Source organism: Lagopus muta, chromosome 1, assembly GCF_023343835.1.
Source record: "Lagopus muta isolate bLagMut1 chromosome 1, bLagMut1 primary, whole genome shotgun sequence".
Taxonomy (NCBI): domain Eukaryota; kingdom Metazoa; phylum Chordata; class Aves; order Galliformes; family Phasianidae; genus Lagopus; species Lagopus muta.
In genome coordinates, this window is record NC_064433.1 from 177,058,600 (window position 1) to 177,078,317 (window position 19,718).

At 42.4% G+C, this 19,718-nt stretch overlaps 1 protein-coding gene across 1 annotated transcript in view; it reads left to right on the forward strand.

Moving 5' to 3' along the window:
* The first annotated feature begins 350 nt into the window (after window positions 1–350).
* Window positions 351–19,718, forward strand: part of CRYL1 (crystallin lambda 1) — a 51,005-nt gene continuing 31,637 nt past the window's right edge. Inside the window, exons 1-3 of the mRNA XM_048933406.1 lie at window positions 351–485; window positions 2,493–2,600; window positions 9,459–9,585. Coding sequence (XP_048789363.1) covers window positions 454–485; window positions 2,493–2,600; window positions 9,459–9,585 — 267 coding nt within the window. The 5' untranslated portion in view covers window positions 351–453. The remainder of the gene's footprint in view (window positions 486–2,492; window positions 2,601–9,458; window positions 9,586–19,718) is intronic.

Genomic DNA, 19,718 nt, shown 5'->3' on the forward strand with positions numbered 1-19,718 from the left:
AAGAAGCTGGCCGTGGTTCAGCTCGCCTGCACGGAGGAAGGCCAGGCAGACCGTGTCCCGGCAAAGGTTGCTCTTGTCCTGAAGGTGAGACCCCGCCTGCCGTCTCACGGCGCTGCCCGTGGGCTACCGCACATAAACGTCCGGGCAAAACCGCCCTCTCGACGCGAGGGAAGACGTCGTGCCCATCCTCCCTCGGGCCGCGCGAGAGCCTCCCTCGAGTGCCGGGGCGGCCGAACGCAGCGCGCTCCCTCCCGTCGGGGGAGCGAGGGCGGCCGGCCGGGCTCGAGGAGTGGCCGCTGAGGGGCGCGGCGCGCGGCCAATGGCAGAGCTCGTAGCAGGAGCCAATGGGGGCGGCCGTGACATGGCGGGAGCCGTGGGTGGGGAGCGGGCGTTTTTTAAGGCGCTGGCTGCGCCCCCGGCTGTGTGGTGGTTGTGGTTGCGTGTTCCCCGAGCATGGAGTCCGCGCGTGTGGCGATCATCGGCAGGTGAGGGCTGCCCGCCCGTCCGCGGGGGGGCGCTGCGCGCAGAGGGGCCCGGCCCGGGGGCGCCAGGCCTCGGGGTGAGGGGGGGGCCGCCGCGCCGCAGTCCGCAGCCGCGAGGGGTAGCGGCTGCGAGCGGCGCCGCGGAGAGCGGCTGCCGGCTGAGGCCCCACGGGCTGCGGGCGGTGCCAGCGGCCGGGAGGCCTCTGTGCGCCCCGGGGCGCTTCCGTAACGAACGGCCTCCTGCGGTTCTGCAGCAGCGCTGCCCACTGTGCTCCGTCCCGTTTCTGCACAAGTGGAGCGCCGGTGGAGGAGGCTGAGAGCTCGTAACAGCCAGGAGCGTCATTGACCTGCTAGCGTTCCCTGCTAGGCTCCTGCAGCGCTCTCACAACACGCGGCGGTGTCTCTGACTCCCGAGTGCATTGCTTCACCCACTCCTTGAGCTCAAGCCGACGACCCTGACTTGACCACAGCCGCGGGGCGTTCAGTCGCGCCGTGTCCGCGGCCGCCGGAGCTGAGCGGCACGTGTCCGGCACGGCCATGTGACAGCACGGCCCGCCGGCACCGCCGCGCTCGGTCCGCCTCGAGGGCGAGCAGGTGGGACCCCGGGGTGCCGCGCTTCCTTCTGGGCCCCGGGTGACGGCGCTTCGTGTCCGGGAGGACGGTCCGGGGGTCATCGCTTCAGCCGCGCGTCGTGCTGGCGCTGTCGCGTACAGCAGGAATACTGCAAGGCTGCTTTCTGCCGCCGGGCTGCTGTGTGTGCTGTGGAGTTCTAAAGAAGGCAAATTTCACAGTTCTAAAAATCTATGTGAATAAAAATAAAACTTATTTTGCTGTTGTTAAATGTTGATTTAAATAACCCTTATTCAGAGTGCAGTTTGAAGAGGTGTTACTAGTTTATAAAGGTATTGGTAGCCCAGGTATGCTTGTTTGGAGTTCAAGTACTCCAATGCTTTTAGTTGTCGGCTCGCTAGCTGGGGGGCTACTGTAGCTACCGTGGCCTGCACCTGTCTGTTTTAAGTGCACTTATTCTGTAGTTTGCTTGAGAGATGCAGGCTCTTCTGTGTGTGTTTGATGTACAGTTTAAATTGTATGCTTTCAGTGGATAGTGCTCACTCAACAATACTAAATGTGAAGTTTCACTTTATTTTTGCCTCAATTATTTCCTCTGACTCCTACTTTTTCCCCCAAAGCTTCCTATTTTGTTCTCTTTTTGTTCTACTTTAGATAAAGCCTGGATGCGTTCCTATTTTTCTCTTCCTTCTTTTTGCATCTGGCTTGCTGACTTATCTGTTTATTACACCCCCCCCCCCATCGTCCTTTACTGTTACCCTCCTGGCCTTTCCTTTTCCCAAATGCCAGAGGTTGTTTAAGTTTAGTGTTACAGGGACAGCAATATGGGAAGTGGCAGAAAATGCGTGTAATGATCAATGCTGTCACTGTGACAGTTGTGGCTGTGGAGTTCTTCTTGCTGGGGCTGTGTTTTTTTGTTTTGTTTTGTTGGGGTTTTTTTTTGTGATGTGATCTGAAGTTAAACTTGCTGCACTGTGTCTCAGTGCTTCTTTCTGAAGAAGCTAATGCCCAGTAATAAAACTACTTAAGTTCAAACCAGCATTGCTTTGATGTAATACAATTATTGGTTACTACACATTTCTCTGTAATGGACCACAAGTAATGTGGTTCTTTGCACCAGCTCCTAGGTTAGGATTACAGCTGACAAAACTACTGATGCTTGAATCCATCGTCCCAAAGTAGTGGTTTCTACTCCTTAGAATTCTGCCCTCCTTCTATTTTTAATTCCTGGTTATCTTTCTCCCTGCTCTCAGAAGCTGCTGTACAACTAGTGAAGGATATTTCTTTGCTCAAGAGAGAGATTAGTTTCTTATTAATATGTAACTGATCTTTAGATTAAATGCTGAGAATTCAAACTCTGGTTTAGTTCTTGAAGTGCTCGTTGGACTCCAGAAGAAAATACTTTTTTAATTAATTGGTTAATATTTATTTCTTTTTCAGTGGACTCATTGGTCGCAGCTGGGCCATGGTGTTTGCTGCTGGAGGCTTCCAAGTGAGACTTTATGATATTGCACAACAACAATTAACAACTGCACTGGAAAACATTCGGTACGTCTCCTGAGTTGCTGTCGTAGAATCGCTTAGGTTGGAAGGACCCTAAAGCCCATCCAGATCCAACCCCTTGTCATCAACAGTGCTGCCACCCGCCAGCCCAGGCTGCCCAGGGCCCCATCCAGCCTGGCCTTGAGCCCCTGCAGGGGTGGGGCACCCACAGCTCTCTGGGCAGTCTGTGTCAGTGCCTCACCACCTTCTGAATAAAGAATTTGCTCCTAACATCTAACCTAAACCTCATCTCTTTTGGTTTAAAACCATTCTCTCTTGTCATATCACTACCAGACTGTGCAAATGACTGACATTGTAATAAATCTGTGGGATTTCTGTAACTAGGAGTGAACAGTCTCATTATTCGAGGAGCATAGATTTTGAGCATTAAAGAAAGCATTAGCATTAAACTATGACTACTGTTACTATCAGAAGAGCCATGTTCCCAAATCTCTTAGGAGCTGAAGTTTAGATCCAAGTTCTTGAAACCATGTTTTCTGTGATTAGGTTATCTATGGACTATGATTAAATACACGAGTGTAAGGTTTTTTTCTGTACAAATGCAACAAAAGGTGTTTCAAGATGCAAAGAGGCTCATATGATTGCTAAGGAGCTGTACTGTAATTACTAGTTTAATTAGAAATATTTAAAAAAATTGAAGCAACTTTTTTGGAGTCCTGAAAGAAGAGGTAGCTAGTTCTACTGAAGACACAACTACTGACCAGTTACAGTAGAGGCTTGGAAGCACTTTAAGAAGTGCAGATTTGAGGGCTTGAGCATGAGAAAAGTCAGTGCTTCAGAACAGTACACCCCAACCCTTTTCTCTGATAACCCTATTGCACTGTGGGGAAAGTGGCATTCTTTGGGAATGTCTGAGAGCTGTAAGTTCAAGTCTTGCCAGTCTGTTTCCCCTCCCTGAGCTTACAGTGTCTTGGAGTTGCATATGTACTGAGTGACTCTTAACCATATTGCTTCCAAGTATTTCTCTTAACCTTCCCTTGAACCTGTGTAAATCTTTCTGTGAACTGCTTGCCAAAGGACTTTGTGATGTGCAGGTTTACTGCTCTCTGCATGAAGAGCTATTCCCTTTTGTTTGCTTTGAACCTGGTTTCTCAGCTGCTTTACTTGGCCACTGGTTCATTAGAAGGAACAGTGACTGATTGGTCCTGTTCACCCTCTTCTTGCCAGTCCTGGAATCTGGTCTGTGTAGGAGGGGGCATGCATTAATAGATTCTGAATGCAGCCTTATATTGCTTTACCAGCATTTAATTCTAAAGTTCAGATTGTTTGATCATAAGTATAAAGCACAATGTTTCAGTGTTCCCTGCCCCAACTGCTATGTGGCAGCTGGTATAGACATGAAGTTTCACCTGAAAAAGGGTTATGGCATGTTGCACTCTGATTATTTTGAATAACAAGGCTTGTATCAAGGAGGAGGAACTTCAGAAGCCCCTTGTTGAATTAGTTCAGTTCTTGGAGTTTGAAGGTTAAGCAGTATGCAATTTTTAGTGAGATTTACTTCTTATTTAAAAAAAAAAAAAAAAAGTGGTAGAGGGGAAAATCTATCTTGGAGGTTTGTCTTTGTGTTGTTTTTCTTTCTTCCAAACTCTGCAGATAGATATTAGTCAAGCCTAACATATTTATTACACTTGCACTTCTTGCAGAATTGCTGTCATAGCAGTATCCACAGTAAGATTGTAGATTATTGAGAATGGAAGGAGTTCTGCATGCTACTTTAGTGAAGCTGGCACTTGTCCCTATTTATTCCTTGTCTAATAGCAGAATGAGGACTTCTGTCTTCTGAGGTTTTCAGCTTGGAAAAGAGAGACAAATTACTGTGTATAGCTGTGTGGGGAGCTATTTGAGGTGTGTCAGTGTACTGTTCTGTGCCTGTATGTGCTGTTCCATAGGAGTTCGAGGCAGGTTTTGCCCTTTACATAAGGTGTTCTTAACTCAACTTATAATTAACTTATGTATCTTGGCTGTTCTAACATCTGAGTTAAAAAGTTTAGTTCCAGAAAAACATGGCTTGTGCTCTTGTCACAAATGCTATGCAGTTGTTGTTTTCCCAACCAGTATTTTAATGATTGAATCTTTGAAAATACAGTTAAACTGGAACATTCTTTTGGCACTGATTTCATAGTATGCAACCTGCAATAAAACTGTTTGCATTACTGAGGTGATATTTTTATAAGAGCTGGAACTTCAGCAGATCCTGAAGGCTCATAGAGGAGAGCAGCAGGGTCTGCCTGGTGAAGTTGAGTGACAAAGCCATTGGTAGTTACTTTTCTGAACTTGTTGGGATTTGCTTCCTGGGAAGTTTTTAAAAGATAGTTGTGGGTTGTTTCTGGGTGTGTGGTTGTGTGTTGTTGTTGTTTGTTTGTTTTTAATTCAGTGTTGAAAAGGGTTTTGTTCTTTAGTCTGTGACTTAGAGTATGGAGCTACTTCAAAATATTAAACAGTACAAAGGAATGTTTTTAGCTTTTCTAAACTAAGAGAAGGTCTGAGTAGTACAAAGCACTTCTATAAGGAGTAGAAATGAGCTACTACGATTCACTTCTGGAACATTGGTTTAATTCATTGTTCTGAATCTATACAAGCTGTGTAAGAAGTGCACTTCAGGATTCCTTAGCCTGGTGAATTTAGGTCTCCCAAAACAGCAGGTGCACAGATCTGCAGGACAGGCACAAGAGTAGGATGGACCTGCAGTTGGTGATGAGGAGCTGCTTTTATCTGTGTGGAAGTTCTGAAATGTGTTCTGCACTATTTCCAGAATGGGTGCCCGAAAATGAGACCAGACTGGAATTTGCATCTACTGATGCAAGTGGAAACTTGTAACAGGTTACCAGGATAGCAGTAGACCAGATAGGGAAAGGAAAGTGTGTTTACTAAGGCCTAGCTTGGTGTGGTGGATTCACGGCCTACCTGCCTGCTGACATGCACGTGGTGCCCTGACACAAAGAGTGACTTGCTGGATTGAACTGGGTGTACCAGTAGCCTCATTAACCAGTGTCTGCTCTAATGGAACAACCTTTTTTCCAGGGAAAGAGGAAAAAAAAAAAATCAGTTGAACAGCTGCATGCCACTTGACCTACTGAAAAAAACCTGCAATAACCTGCCCTAGAAAGTGTAACTTTTCCTGTCTGATACTTTTTCTTCTGAGTCCTTGTGGTTTGCAAGATTGCTGAACTTTAGAACAATGAAAAAAAGAAAAACAAATAGTGCGGTGTTCCTGAAATTAAACCTAAAATGTACCATGTAGTGCGTGCTACCCCCTTGCCCACTGATTGCTGTGTAGATTTCTTTCAAATAGGTACTGTGCTACTATTCTAAGAAGAATTATGTTGCTGATAAAGATAAAACACAGTGGAAATGTTGCACTAATAATAAGGTAGTGAGGCTATAGAAGGAATACTGTATGGAAAAAGTGGATGGGAAGTTTGAGACTGGTCTAATTGTTCCCCCATGATAGTCTTAGAACTCCTCCAATCACTGAGCAAGAAAAGTTTCCAGGTTCTTTTAAGGAGCTGTGAGGCCTGAAGCTGGGTCGCTGCTGTGTTGGAGTTGATAACTCTGCTTTTCAGAAGTTCTGCATTCAGAAATGTGTTGGTTTCCTGAGATGTGAAGGCTGGGGAGTTTGTGCTGAGTAGTGCTCTGATGCTTGTCTGCTCAGCCTTGTCTGGATGGTCACATACTCATACGCGTTTGTAGAGATTACAACATGAGATTGCACTGAACTATTTAGGTTTGGAAGCTGTAGGGCTAAATTCATTTAGGCATGGTGCCTACTTCCATTCCCTCCAGACCTTTCCCCTGCTGTAGTAATAATAAGAAAAAGACTGTTTAATTATTGGCATCACTTCCAAGTCCCTTCTTTAAAACCTTCTGCAAAAGGTGTTGTCACCAAGAGCATCACAGGCAGTTTGGATCCAGAGTGTTGCTATAGATTGGGTGCCCTATTTTGAAATAAATACTGGTTCAGTTCCCAGAATAATGTTGACATATGCAGCCCAGTACAACAGTGAAGTGCTGGAGATAGGCGGTGTTGAAGTGTGGGCTCTCAAAAGAATTAATATTTTCTTCTGAGTGTGAATTTATGATTCTCTGAAGACATTATGGACATACTGAGTCAAACTTTTCAAGCTTTGCATGCGGTGCAGCTGTAGTGTGAGGTCATGCGGTGTGTCCTACTCTAAGGACAAAGCAGCCACCGCTGTCTGTGCTCGTTCTTGGGGATGATGACCCTGAAGTTGAAGCTGCTCTGAATAAAGTCATCCAGTAGAGGTCAGTGGTGCATTGCTGTGTACGTTGACCAGTCTGTTACAGTTTAATACATGTTAAGTATTGGGGAGGCTCCCTGCCGTTGCTTACTGCTTCTGTGGCGATGTAGGACCCAAGAGGAATTTAAGCAGAGTTTGGAAACATTTGGAAAGCTTAGAGTTCATCTGTGGAATAAGACAATCACATTGTCAATAAGTGTATTAGTGAAAGTGGCAAAAAAAAAAAAAAAAAAAGGCAATAGAACAAGGAGAAATGTCGTCATGCTCAGGGAGGCTAGATTTAGGTTAGATAGAAGGAAAAAAAATCTTTTACAGTGAGGGTGGTGAGGCATTAGAACAGGTTATATAGTGATGTGGTTGATGCCTTGTCTCTGGAAACTTTGAAGATGAGGCTGGCTCAGACCCTGGGCAGCATGGTCTAACAGTGGTGTCCCTGTTTATTGCAAGGGAGTTGGCCTAGATGGCCTTCAGAGGTCCCTTCCAACTCTAAGGATTCTATGATTCTGGTAGTTATGACCTTTTAATAAAACCATGTTGGAACTAGTAGAGTTTAGTTATGTTGTGTCCAAGAAAATATAACAAATCAGAATTTTATTTCAGTATCTGCAATTTGATAGTTGATTTCAGCTCAAGCTGAATATTTGAGGGCCCACTGAATCTCTGAGGTTAGACTTGCTTCTGTGTAGTTTAATGGTAACTAAATTCTCTTTGTATAAGTAACTTGTATCTTTGCTAACTTAATACTGTGATTGAAATGGCTCGTTTTTTGCTGTTTTCTGTCAGGGAGAAATAGGTACTTCTATCGTAAAGATGAGACATTGCATATTTGAATACCAAGAAAAAAAACTCAAAGACACTGTTTTCCTCTCTGAAAGAGAACTGAAGGTTATTGTCTCAGAATGTGCTGAAAGGGTAGGTGAGATTAACTTCATTTTATTTAGGGAATCTAGGGGAGGAAGTTGAATAGTAGGTCTATGAATTCAACATTTATTGACAAGAGCTCTAAATAAAAGGATGGATTGACAGAGTGTGAATGTATTAGCCCATGTTGTCAGCAGGCAGTCTGAAAAGCACGGAGTAAAAGATGGAGATGGAATGGCCTTCATCCCTCCCCCTCTTCTGTTAATTTAAAATGCTGCTTGGAAAGCTGTTGATGGGCTTCTCACCCCAACTTCATACAGCGGCTGAAAGCTGAGGTGCAGTCAATCCCTGTCTGCAGTACCTCTGCTTAGGGTAATGCTGAAATGCTGCCTCAGTGTAAGTGCTGGGGTTGAATTGGAGAGGAAGTCTGGAGCTGATGCTACCCTTGTTCCAAGACTAACTGCCTGCCTGGCTTCTAAGGATTAAGGGCAGCGTTTGCCTCTGGCTGCTGTAGTTAATATAGGAAACATATGGGGTCCCTGTCTCTTCTGAGGTCTCTGGGTACAAAACTAAGTCCAGTGGTACTGTACAGAAATCTCCTCATGCAGACTGTCATGTGTGCCCTTGTGTCACAGTCACTTAGGGAACATGTGATGGATCACTAATTGTTTCTATACTCAGCTGTGTGATATTTGTAATACAGGAATACACTTTTTTTTTTTTCCCCCAGGCTGTACAGTTTCTATTTGCTGTGACTTTTCTACCCTCCAGCTGGGTGCCAAGTGCAGTTTACTTATTGTGTAAGGCAAGCACCAAAGAGAAACCAAAGTTTTGAAAGTAACTTGGTAGGGAGAAGAAAGTATTTATTTATCCCCTCCCCCCGAGACTAACAGCTGAATTTCTTCCTCTCTTCAGAATGAGCAATTTTTGCTGAATAATAACAAAGCTATAGAGAAGTTTTGAACTGAGGCAACTGATAAGCTTAAATGTATTAATGGTTGTATCAGAGAGCTTCAGGTTCATAGTGATCAGATGGTTTAATCCCACATAACTTCTGTGAAAATTGCACTTCTCAGTTACTTGAACAGTTTTGAAAATGGCTTGCTTGCTTGCTCTCAGCTTTTGAAGGTTTCAAGCTGTAGAGAGTTTCTCAGGTGGCTTGTCCAAATGCAGTAGTGATGTGTACCTAAATGTTCAGTTAAAGCTCTGGCCACCCAATTTATTAATTACAGAAATTTTCAGACACTCTGTAGTCATTGCCTATGTTAGGGGGATTTTTTCCTTTTTTTAGGAACATGGAATGCATCTGTTCTTTTTTTTTTTTTTTTTTTAATATGGTTAAACAATGATTCTATAGTGAGATGTCATAACAAAAAGGCTGTTGTTTGTAATACTAGAGGAACAAAATAAATGGTACACTAAACTTAAGGAGAAGCTCTTGCTGATCCTGCACTAGTAAAAACAAATCTGATGTGGTGGCTAATTTGGGATTAGGAATAGATCTTTTAGCTGCCCAAGTACAGAGAGAAGAAAACTCTTGTTGCAGGAAGGAGAGGCAAGCAGAGATAAAGGACTGAAATTAACCTTTATATTTCTGACTATATATGCAGTGGCATGACAAATGGTGTGTCATTACTGCATCATTAAGAAGCTTTTATTGAAAAATAGTAATAGTAGTGACTTAAAAATGATAACTGTAGCTAAACGTGCTTTATTTGTTTAGCAAACAAATGAAAGAGCTGGAGGAGTCGGGATTCCTGAAAGGAACTTTGAGTGCAGAGAAGCAGTTGGCTCTCATCAGCATCTGCACAGACCTGAAGGCTGCATTAGAGGGTGCTACTTTCATTCAGGTAAGCAAATGTTTGACAACTCCTAGCAAACAAGGAAAGATGAAAAACTGCTTGCTGTAGGTGGACAGTGAAGAGTTCAACACCCCATCCCTGTAAGGAGGTTTGTGTTTGTTATGATTAAAATTCTTTCCAGCCAGGAAAGAATTCTTTGTAGTTTTCCTGCTTGAGAATCTTTGCAAGTTTATTCTGGGTTGTGTTGGAAAAAAAAACTCTCAGCTGTAAGAGAATTGTTTACCTGTGTGTGTAACAAAGACTGTACCTGTTAGAAAGAAGAATATGGGGCAGGAGATTCTCAGGGGAGGGCTTATCTATGGGACAACATCACACATTCTAGAGCTAGGAAGAAGATTTCTTCTTTAGGTATCTAGAGACAGCAAATATGGCTATGCCAAAGGTAACTTCTGTTCTGCTGTCATGGAATGCAGGCCTCTTCCTGCTTGTGCCCTCATGCAAAAACTGTCTCTGTCAACAGCTTGTCATGGGTGCTATAAAGAGTCCTGCACAAAGAGCTGAAATTGTAGCTGAAATATATCCACAGCATTAGAGTATTAAAAACAAGGTTTGTAGACAGCACCAAATCCATGCTGCTAAGTAACATTTGTTTGAGGAACAAGCTAAATTAGTGGACTTGACAGTTCATGCTGCTTATCTGTTAGTATGCTCACTGACGTGGACATAGCTAAATGAGTGGATGCACTAGAGATCGTTTCTGGAGTAAAGCATAAATAAGTCTGCTTGGACTTGGCACCTTCTACCTTACAGGGTTGCCCATTACTATTCCAGTGTTCATTAATTGTCCCCACACATTCATGTGCTGCACTCAGGAGTTTACAGTTCATACTGTATCAGGCTGTAAAAATCACAGTTTGATCAGCTTCAGCACATCCTTAATCATAATTTTAATCAAACGGACAGACTTCCAGTCCTTTTTCCTCTTGCCAAGCTGGCTAGTTGAAGGGGAAAGAATGGGAGGTAAAGCAATGCCTCACAAAGAAGTCAGGATGTGAATGCACCACAATTTATTACCTTAGTACACTGCTTTGTGTTCACTTCCCTTTCAAAAGGTCATGAAACTGTTTAGTGTTAACCCAATAGCTTACTTTCTCATTTGTATTAAGCTTAGAGTTTGTCAGTTCATAGTTTCCACATATGTATTGCTTACCTCTACTGAGTTTAATCTGCAAATTTATTGTCTATTCACTCAGTCTTACAGAATCCTTATGCGGATGTTTGCAGTAGTAATGACAAGGATCAGCTTAATTCTGTGAGCTAACTCACAAACCTTTTTACCTCTGTGAAGCAGCACTGGTCAGCATGTTACACTGAGTAAGAGCTGTCTGCCAGTTACTGTCCGTTACTGAATCTCTCACTAGCTAACTTTCTTGAAAGCCTTTGTTTTATTACAAGACTTCTGGACATACAAGCTGACTGCATCAGCTGTGTAATTGATTGCTGCATTCCCTCCTTTAGAGATTTCCCTTTGAAAAAGTTGAATGATTCTTCCATGTTTATTTAAAGCACATTCAGTGCTACCCTTTTTTTAAAAACTGCTTAAAAAATAGAGACATAAGGCCTACAGGCTCAGTGCTTATGTCTTCCCTGAGTCTCCTTAGAAGTGGCATCATGCTTGCCACTTTCCTCCTCTTTGGTACCAAAATGTACATCTTCAGTTATTTCAAACCAGCAGCTGTATATTCCTGTTACTGGGTTGGGTACTGTAGCTATACCAAAACTGGGTAGCGTGTTCCAGTATCTTGTTTTTTGGTTATCCTTCCCTTTGTCTGTGATTTATTCTGCTGCTTCACATTTGAGACAGATGCTGGGAGTTCCCAAAAGCAGGGCTTCAGTGTCTGCAAGGGTTAGAAAGGGAAAACAGAAGTAGCAAAGAAACTCCTGTTCTATGTGCATTTTCTAGATGGCCCCTCTGTACTTGCATCCTCTTCTAGCCCTATGCATTCCTTTTCTCCATGCATTTTGAAGAAGGAAAATATTTTTTTTAACTGTTCCTTCTATAAATTGACAATTAAATTTTGTGCCTTTTTCTCATCTTTCCTTGGCAAACTTATCCTTCACAGCCATGATTGCCAGGTGCCATTTCAGCTTTGTCAGGTCTACCTTCTTGGTTCTAATAGACTCTTCTTTATGCCTGTTTTCTTTTATTCTTTTGAACATTTCTTACAACCTAGTATATAAATCTGTTCCCTCTTTGCTGTCTGTTAGTGTCTGTTCTTCCTTGCTGCCAAGTGAGCATCTCTACAAGAATTCTCAATTGCTCTCGACTGTCTTCTGAAGCTCTGTGCAGCTGTCATGGAGTCACAATAAGATTTTTGAACAAGGGCCTGCATACTGCTTTAGATGAAGTTGGGGCTGCGTTCTTTTCCCCCCATTCATGTTCTCCTTGATCTGCTTTTCTGTGAAAAGTCTTGGACAAATGTTGCAGAATCAGGATTTTCTATTAAAACAAACCTGTGGAAGTCAAAGCAGGATGAACTTACATCATCTTGCTTAGGATTTTTCCAAATGAGTTTTGAACATCTCTAAGGACTAAGACTTCGTCTCCAGGTAACTTGCTGCAGTATTTCATTACCCTCATTATGATGCTTCTTTCCTACTATCAAAGTGGAACTTCTGTTCTTGCAGCTTTTGTCTCTTGCCTCTCATCCAAACTCTATGGAGCTTTGAGAAGATCTAGCTTCTGGGTGCTCTCTTCAGGTAGCTGAAGACAGCAGTGTTATACTGATAGTGTGTGAATAGAATCAGTCTACGTGGGGTGCTACCTTATATTCTTTTACTCCTTCCAGTGCTACTCAACACGTTGTTAAGCATATACATAAATAAAGTAGCTGCAGTGTGCCAATGGATAACGAGCCTTAAGTGTGAGATGCTGTTGGTGGTGTTTGTATCAGCTTATCAGTTTCAAACTATAGCATCAGCTTTTGGCTTGAAACAAAGTGTTATCAAATAGGTAATGTAAGCAGGCAAATTATTTGAACTAGGTTTTAATTTGTTCTTTTAGAATGGGGGTGGGAAGAGAAATGGATATAAAAGAATTCTCATTCTAGGTTCATAGCTTTACTTCAGCAATGAGCTGACTACCTTCTGGCTGAACCTTACTGAACTGCTGAAACTTGACCAAATAAAGCTTTGAACCTAGGAATACAAGATGGGACAATGGTAACTTATGGGGCAAGTGTATTGACCTTTTTATTGGTTACTTAAAAACATCATTTGTGTTAATCTTGGTTGAATATAAAGGGCTTAATTTTCTGGTCTGATGATAAAATCCTACTGATTAACTTGCCAGAAGACTTTCATGATATCTGCATTTCCTTACACTAGATCTCAGTTGGTTAAAACTTAATTTCTTTTCAAATTCGGCCCTTAATAGTGTAAGTCCATCCCAGTTAAAAAAAAAATATATATATGTATATCCTTGATCTTCGTGCTCCTTCAATGAATTCTTGTGGGGGTTTTTGTTTGTTTGTTTGGTGGTTTTTTTTGTTTTTTTTGTTTTTTGTGTGGAACATAACTTAAAATAAATGGCTTATCCTATAAAAATAAATTAAGAAAAAAAAGTAGGGAACTTCTTGAGTAGCATTAATGAAGATACAAAAGTGAAAAAGATGCAAAGAAGGACTGAAAAGAAGATTCAGAACAGTAGCATCGTGACCATCTGGAAACAAGGTATGATTTGTGCATTAGTTTGTCTTCCCTATCTGGGCTGTTTTTATGAAGCAACCTGTTGTGATGATTTGGTGTGCTTTACATCATCTTCAGAAAGAAATCGGTCTTTTTTTTTTTCCCCCCTCTAAAACATGAGTATTCACTCTGAAAATGATCAAATAGAGTTTCACTTCTTAGAGTTTTCTTACACTACTTAGAAAGCAGGTGGAAGTCTCTTACCATAAATAGCACTACTTCTTATGCTTTGTTCTATTATTTGTTACTGAACTCTTCCAAAGTTTATTAGCTTTCATGGGAGGATGAAATGACTGGTTGTTGGTAAGATCTTATGTGTGACACTTGAGCTTTTGTGTACTCTGGCATCAAGCAGGAGAATGACTTGGCTCTAAGGGCCGTACTTGCAATGAGCTGCAGGGCTTGGTAGGGTCATTGCTGGGGCTGGAGGGTTGCAGAGGGGTCCTTGCTGAGCCATGGGACAAAGCAGACTGCAAGGGGATGAAGTTAACCTTAGTCTACTCCAGTGGAAAGGATTTGTAATCCTCACAATACGAGGTATTTATTCTTCTATCTTTTAACATAGCTCTGTATAAAATGCCCTAAAGCAGGAGTTTGGTTTTTTTTATGTGGATTGTTTTCTTTAAGGAGGGAGGGTCTCTTCTTGTTCCCTTTACACCTGCAAATTCTTTTGCACTAGTGGCTAAAACATCTGTTAGTGTTATTGCCTAGTTTCCTTTAGATCTTCCTGGCTATTTTATCCCTCCCAGTCAGAAAAAGAGTTACCACCTTATAAACAAAACAAAAAACTTTCAAAGTATTGGAAGTGCCTCACAATGGGCTATCAGTGTTGACCTGGGAGTCTTGACAGTAGGTCTCTTGTGCTCTGTCATAAATTTATCTTTGATACCAGTTTCTACCATTAGTGTTTGTTCTGCTTTTCTGATGGCTTCCAAGGACTTCTTCTGGTGATGAGCAATTATAGCTGTTTGCACATGTGCAGAGATGCCTACTGTTGCCTTGAACCTGTAGGGTAGAAGACAATCTTGATTTGGAAGCTGTGTTAATTCCTACATACATGAAAAGCTGCTGCAAGGCAGAGTGTTCAAGCATTTCAGTAACACAGGTTTTTTTTTGAGTCTGCTATCTGGTCAGCTTGGAGCACTGGGCAAACAAACATGGGTCTGTTTGCTCTTAGTTGGGCAAATGTAACCTTAGGCCTGGTTTTACCTTATCTACTTTAAACACTGATCTTGAGGCACCAGAAGTTGCATTTCGGCCTCTGACGTAGCTGGTTCTAGGGATTTTGATCATCTTGCCATCTTTGTAGATGCTGGGGGAGAAAACTCTGTGATTTGAGGGGTTGAATGACTCTGATCACAAAGATCTGCTGTAAAATGCTTTCTTGTCCGTGTTTGAATTGAACTGAAAAATGATGTTTGAATAAGCGGCTTGTGTTGCTTCTGTGATGCTCTTACTGAATGGAGTCTTCAAATTTTTCTAACATTTACTCTTAGCCTCTGTGTGTATCAAGTGGCATTATTGGCTACTGCAGATTTGAAAATAGTCTTCATTGCCATAATTGTCATCTTGCCCAGAAGTTAACCCTGCTCCTCATGTTCTTTCAGTGTTCCCTGGTCTCCTTTCAAGAGCTACATTTCCATTGTCTTTCTTAGATTTCTTCCCCTTGTACCTTTCTCTTTTTCAGGTTGGGTGGGATCGCTGTAAAAGAAGAGAACTGATTCTGTGAAATGGGATGTGGGGAGGAGGGTATCCATCAACCTTATGTTAATATCTTGTTGCCCTTCCCTTAGGGAACATAAAAGATGCTCATCCCTCCTATAGCAACCTGATCATCTTGTCTATTCACCTCTTCAAAGCTTTGCAGAATACAGCAACCTCATGAAAAATGGTGGTTGTCTTCATTGTGTGATACTGACACTGGGTGAGGCAAAAATTCCCTTATCGGTATGCATTCAAAAAGTAAAACAAAAAACCCAAGAACAACACCATCCCAAAAGCTCCAAAATCTTCAAGTTTTGACTCTGATTTAGGCAATGTAGTTCTGCTTTCCCGACTTCTGCTCCCTATTTTGTGCTAACTAAAAGTTGAACAGACACTTGTAATTCAGTCAGTTGTCCTAAAAAGTGTACGATGGCAGTAACTTGATAGTATACTGCTCTAGTTCCTTAACAGGGTATGTTTCTGAACTGTAGGAAAGTACAAAATGTTTCCATTGAAATGCTAGATTTCACCTCACTGTAGTGTTATTTATTTGTACGGTATCATGTGGTAGACAGTCTTTTGTGTCTGTCAAGAGCTAGTGATTTGAAGCATCAAATTTCCCCCTAGTGTGAACTCATACAGTCAAGACACTTAAGTTATCATTTTATTAGCTTTGAGGTCAGTTATAGCCACAAATTCACTCTTAAAGTTACAATTTTTATAGGTATCTCAACTGGTGACAGTGTGCCCCTCAGAAGTGACTCATCTGTTGGCCCTTCAGTTATGGCCCTGCTGTTCTCAGCCTTCTCTTGCCCTGGGCTTACAGGATACCAGTTTGGGTTCAGCTTTAGGGGATAATAAAAGGGGGGGGAAAAAAAAAAAGACTTGATTGCCCAGGTTGTGTGATTTGTTTGAGGGTAACAGGAATTGTTTCATAACTAAGGAGTCTTTTGTCTCCAGACATGTTTTGTTAGTGATCAGGTATTTGAACATGTGCTTAAAACCTATTTTGGAGGAAGCTGTGTACCAGGTGTTTAGAACGCATATCTGCAGGGGGAATGGGGGCTGACAGCATGTTGGGCTTTTGTTCCCTGGTTTATATCCCTCTTGTCTGGGTTCCTGCTCCTTCCCTGCACATTTCAGGGTCAGTCTTCCTTGATCCTGTCCCTTGCAGTTCTGCAGAGCCAGGTACTCCCCAGTGGTCTTAGCAGCTGTAGGTTCAGATTGTAGTTATACCTTGACATACCAATGTTGTAAAAGTCTTTTGGCTGTTTTTAATCTTCTTTATTCTAACTGATCAGAATACTGACACCACTCTGAAAGATGGCCAATAGCCTGGGGCCTTGCTCCGTGACAGCTGTGTGCATCTCTGTTTGTACTGTGTCCCAAACCTAGCTGATGGTGTGCATGAATCTTCTGTCAAGTGGTAGTCCTTACCTTTACTTTTAGGTGAGCTTAAAAGCACTTCCTAAAAGGAGGCTGAAGTAAATATGTTTTTCCCATTATACAGTCTTTGCAGTCTGAAATGATACTTTATTTGACACCTTGTTGTAGTTAATATACATAATCAAATGGTTGCTTCTCTATTTGAGGAGAGCAGAACAAAGTATGGCATAACCTTGAAATCTAAAGCTGTGAAGCATTTGAACCCTTTCAGCTTTTGTCATCCTCGAAGTAGAGAGATTAAGACAAAGCTAATGGTTTGGTTCTTTTCACTTTTGTGAAAAGAACTTTGCACTGCATGTTATTTGCCTAGGTTTTCCTATCACTTGTTCAAAATAAGCCATGCTTGCAGCTTCCCAAGACCTGCATGTGTGGTCCTGTCTCCTCCCTTCTACTTGTTCTCTGAGCAGTGTGTTAATGCCCTGTCACCGTGGCCACTTCCACTTTTTACTGATTTGTGAAGTCACAAAACATATAATCACAGTACTTACGTTTAACCACAGCTGTAAGGCCAAACGCTTTGGAAAGTCAGTGTAAGAATTTTAATAAAGTTGGAAAGACCTGGTGGTGATTTAATTTTGGGAGTGCTAGGGCAGGAGACAAAAGTTGCTTTCAACTCTGTGATCTGCACTTTTTTTTTTTTTTCTCCCATCAGTTCCATGCTTGAGGAATTAACATTGATTCACCTCAAAGTGTAAAAGGAGCATGTCCTGAACTGTGGAGTGGGGGAAGATTGTTTTGTCTTCCTTTTTTTAACTCTGTTATGCTTTCTTATGGAAAGAAACCTTGAAGAAGCTTAAAGGTTGTCCGTAGAATCATAAAATGACAAGGTTGTCCAACTGTCCTCTCATTACTCTTACCTAACCAGAGATAAAGTAGTAGGTAATTCACATAGTATGAAATAACAGAGCTGGGGAAAAACAATTTAAATCATGCCTGAGTGATTCAGAAGTTACAAGCAGCAGTTCCAAGTAAGAAAAAATTTGGAATTGTCCAACAGTTCTCCCAAATAATCAATGCTATATGCATTTGCAAAGGAGGAAAAAAAAAAACCCACCTGCAGAATATTGAATGTCACTTGGGAAGGGATGAACAGTGAGTGGGGGGGTTATAGTTTTACTTCTACATCTCGTATAGGCTAAACCTGCAGAGAGTAGTCGTATCAACCTGGATGGATGGGAACTGGAGAAGGTGCAGAGGAGAGCAGCTGAAATGATGGAGGGCCTGGAACCCTTTCAAAGAAAGCACCACTTTACATTGTGGGTAGCAAATTGCTGAAGTTTCCTGCCACAGGACGTTGTGGTTGTAGAATCATAGAATCACAAATGGAAATGACCTACAAGATCATCTAGTCCACCCATCCTCCCGTTATCATTGCTACTGCAAGCTACTAAACCATATCTCACAGCTCCTCATCCCAATGCCTGTTGAGCACTGCCAGGGACAGCAACTCCACCACCTCCCTGGGCAGCCATTCCAGTGTCTAACCACTCTCGTGGAGGAAAAAGTTCTTCCTTATGTCTAACCTAAACCTCCTCTGGTACAACTTGTGGCCATTTCTTTCAGTCCTGTTTGTTGCCTGGGAGAAGAGGCCAAACCCTTCTTCATCACAGCCTCCCTTCAGGAAATTGTAGTGTGCAGTAAGATCTCCTCTGTTCTCCAGACTGAACAATCCCAGCTCCCTCAGCTGTTCCTCATAGGACTTGTGCTCCAGACCCCTCACCAGTTTTTTTTCCCTTTTCTCTGGATGTGTTCCAGGGCCTCAATGTCTTTCTTGTAGTGAGGGGCCCAAAACTGAACACGGTACTCAAGGTGTGGCCTCACCAGCGCTGAGTACAGGGGGATGATCACCTCCTGCTCCTGCTGGCTACACTATTTCTAATGCAGGCTGGGGGTGTATTCTGCACAGCATCCCAGACTTCCAGATCAGGGCGTAAAGTGCCCTGAGCATAACTGATCTGCCTGTTAAGGGCAGATGTAAAGAAGGCATTGAAAACCTCAGCCTTCTCCTTATCCTCAGTGGTCATGTTCCCCGCTGCATTGAGTAAAGAATGGAAATTTTCCCTGGTTCTTCTTTTACCACTGATATATTTATGAAAGGATTTCTTATTCTCTTTTATTTCAGTGGCCAATCTGAGTTCAAGTTGGGCTTTTGCCCTCCTCCCTGCATTCCTTAACAACTTCCTTGTAATCTCCCCACGTAGCCTGTCCCTTCTTCCAGAGAACATAGACTTTTTCTTCCAGAGTCTCAGTAATAGTTCCCAGTTCATCCACACTGGTCTTCTTCCCCTGTGGCTTGCCTTACAGCATTCAGGGACAGCCTATTCTTGTGCCTTTGAGATTTCCATCTTGACGACCATCCAGGCTTCCTGGACCCCTTTACCCTTAAGGAGCCCAAGGGACCCATGCTATGAGTGTCCTGAACGGATCAAAGTCTGCCCTCTTGAAGTTCAAGATAGCAGTTTTGCTAGTCACCGTTCTGACATCTCCAAGAGATGAGAATTCTACAGTTTCATGGTCACTCTGCCCAAGAGAGTCCCCAGCTTTCACATCTTCCACCAGTCTTTCTCTGTTAGTGAAGAGCAGGTCTAGCAGGGCATCACACTGGTAGGCTCTTCTACCAGCTGCATAAGGAAGCTATCTTGAACACATTCTAAATGTTCATATCATCAGATTCACAGAACCATAGGGCCTAGAAGGGACTTCTGGAGATCATCTAGTCCAAGCCCCTGCTGCGCAGCAGTTTCCTTAGAGTAGGTTACTCAGAATTCCTATAGGAATTAGGCAGAATTCATCTCTCTGAGCTGTATTCATATTATTTGGTGCAGGGAGGATATCACCCTGCAAAATTTTAGACCATTCATCTTTTAAGCTTCTTTCTGGAGTCAGCAGTTGCTTTTTATTAGTTACTTTCATTGTTATTACGTAGATTCGTTAAATAATATGGAATAATGGCATTTGACTGGACAGGCACTTGCTGTAGTTAAAAGAGCTCTAAGATCTGTTTCATTTAACTAAATTTCCAAATCTCCTGTTCACATCTCTTTCATCTTCTGTCCTTATATGGATAAAACTAAATAACTTAATCCTTTCTTTATGTAGGTGTATGCAAATCAGGTGTTTTAAAAATACATCCCTCTATAGTGGTTTGAGAAGTTGGAAATAAAAGAACTATGCCTGAAGTCTTTTCTGTCTTCTTTTCAGTGGATTATAGCTGTAGAAGATAAGTTATTTGTATATGGGGATTAGGTGCTGAAAAACAGCTTTTAGAGACATAGATGTCTCTC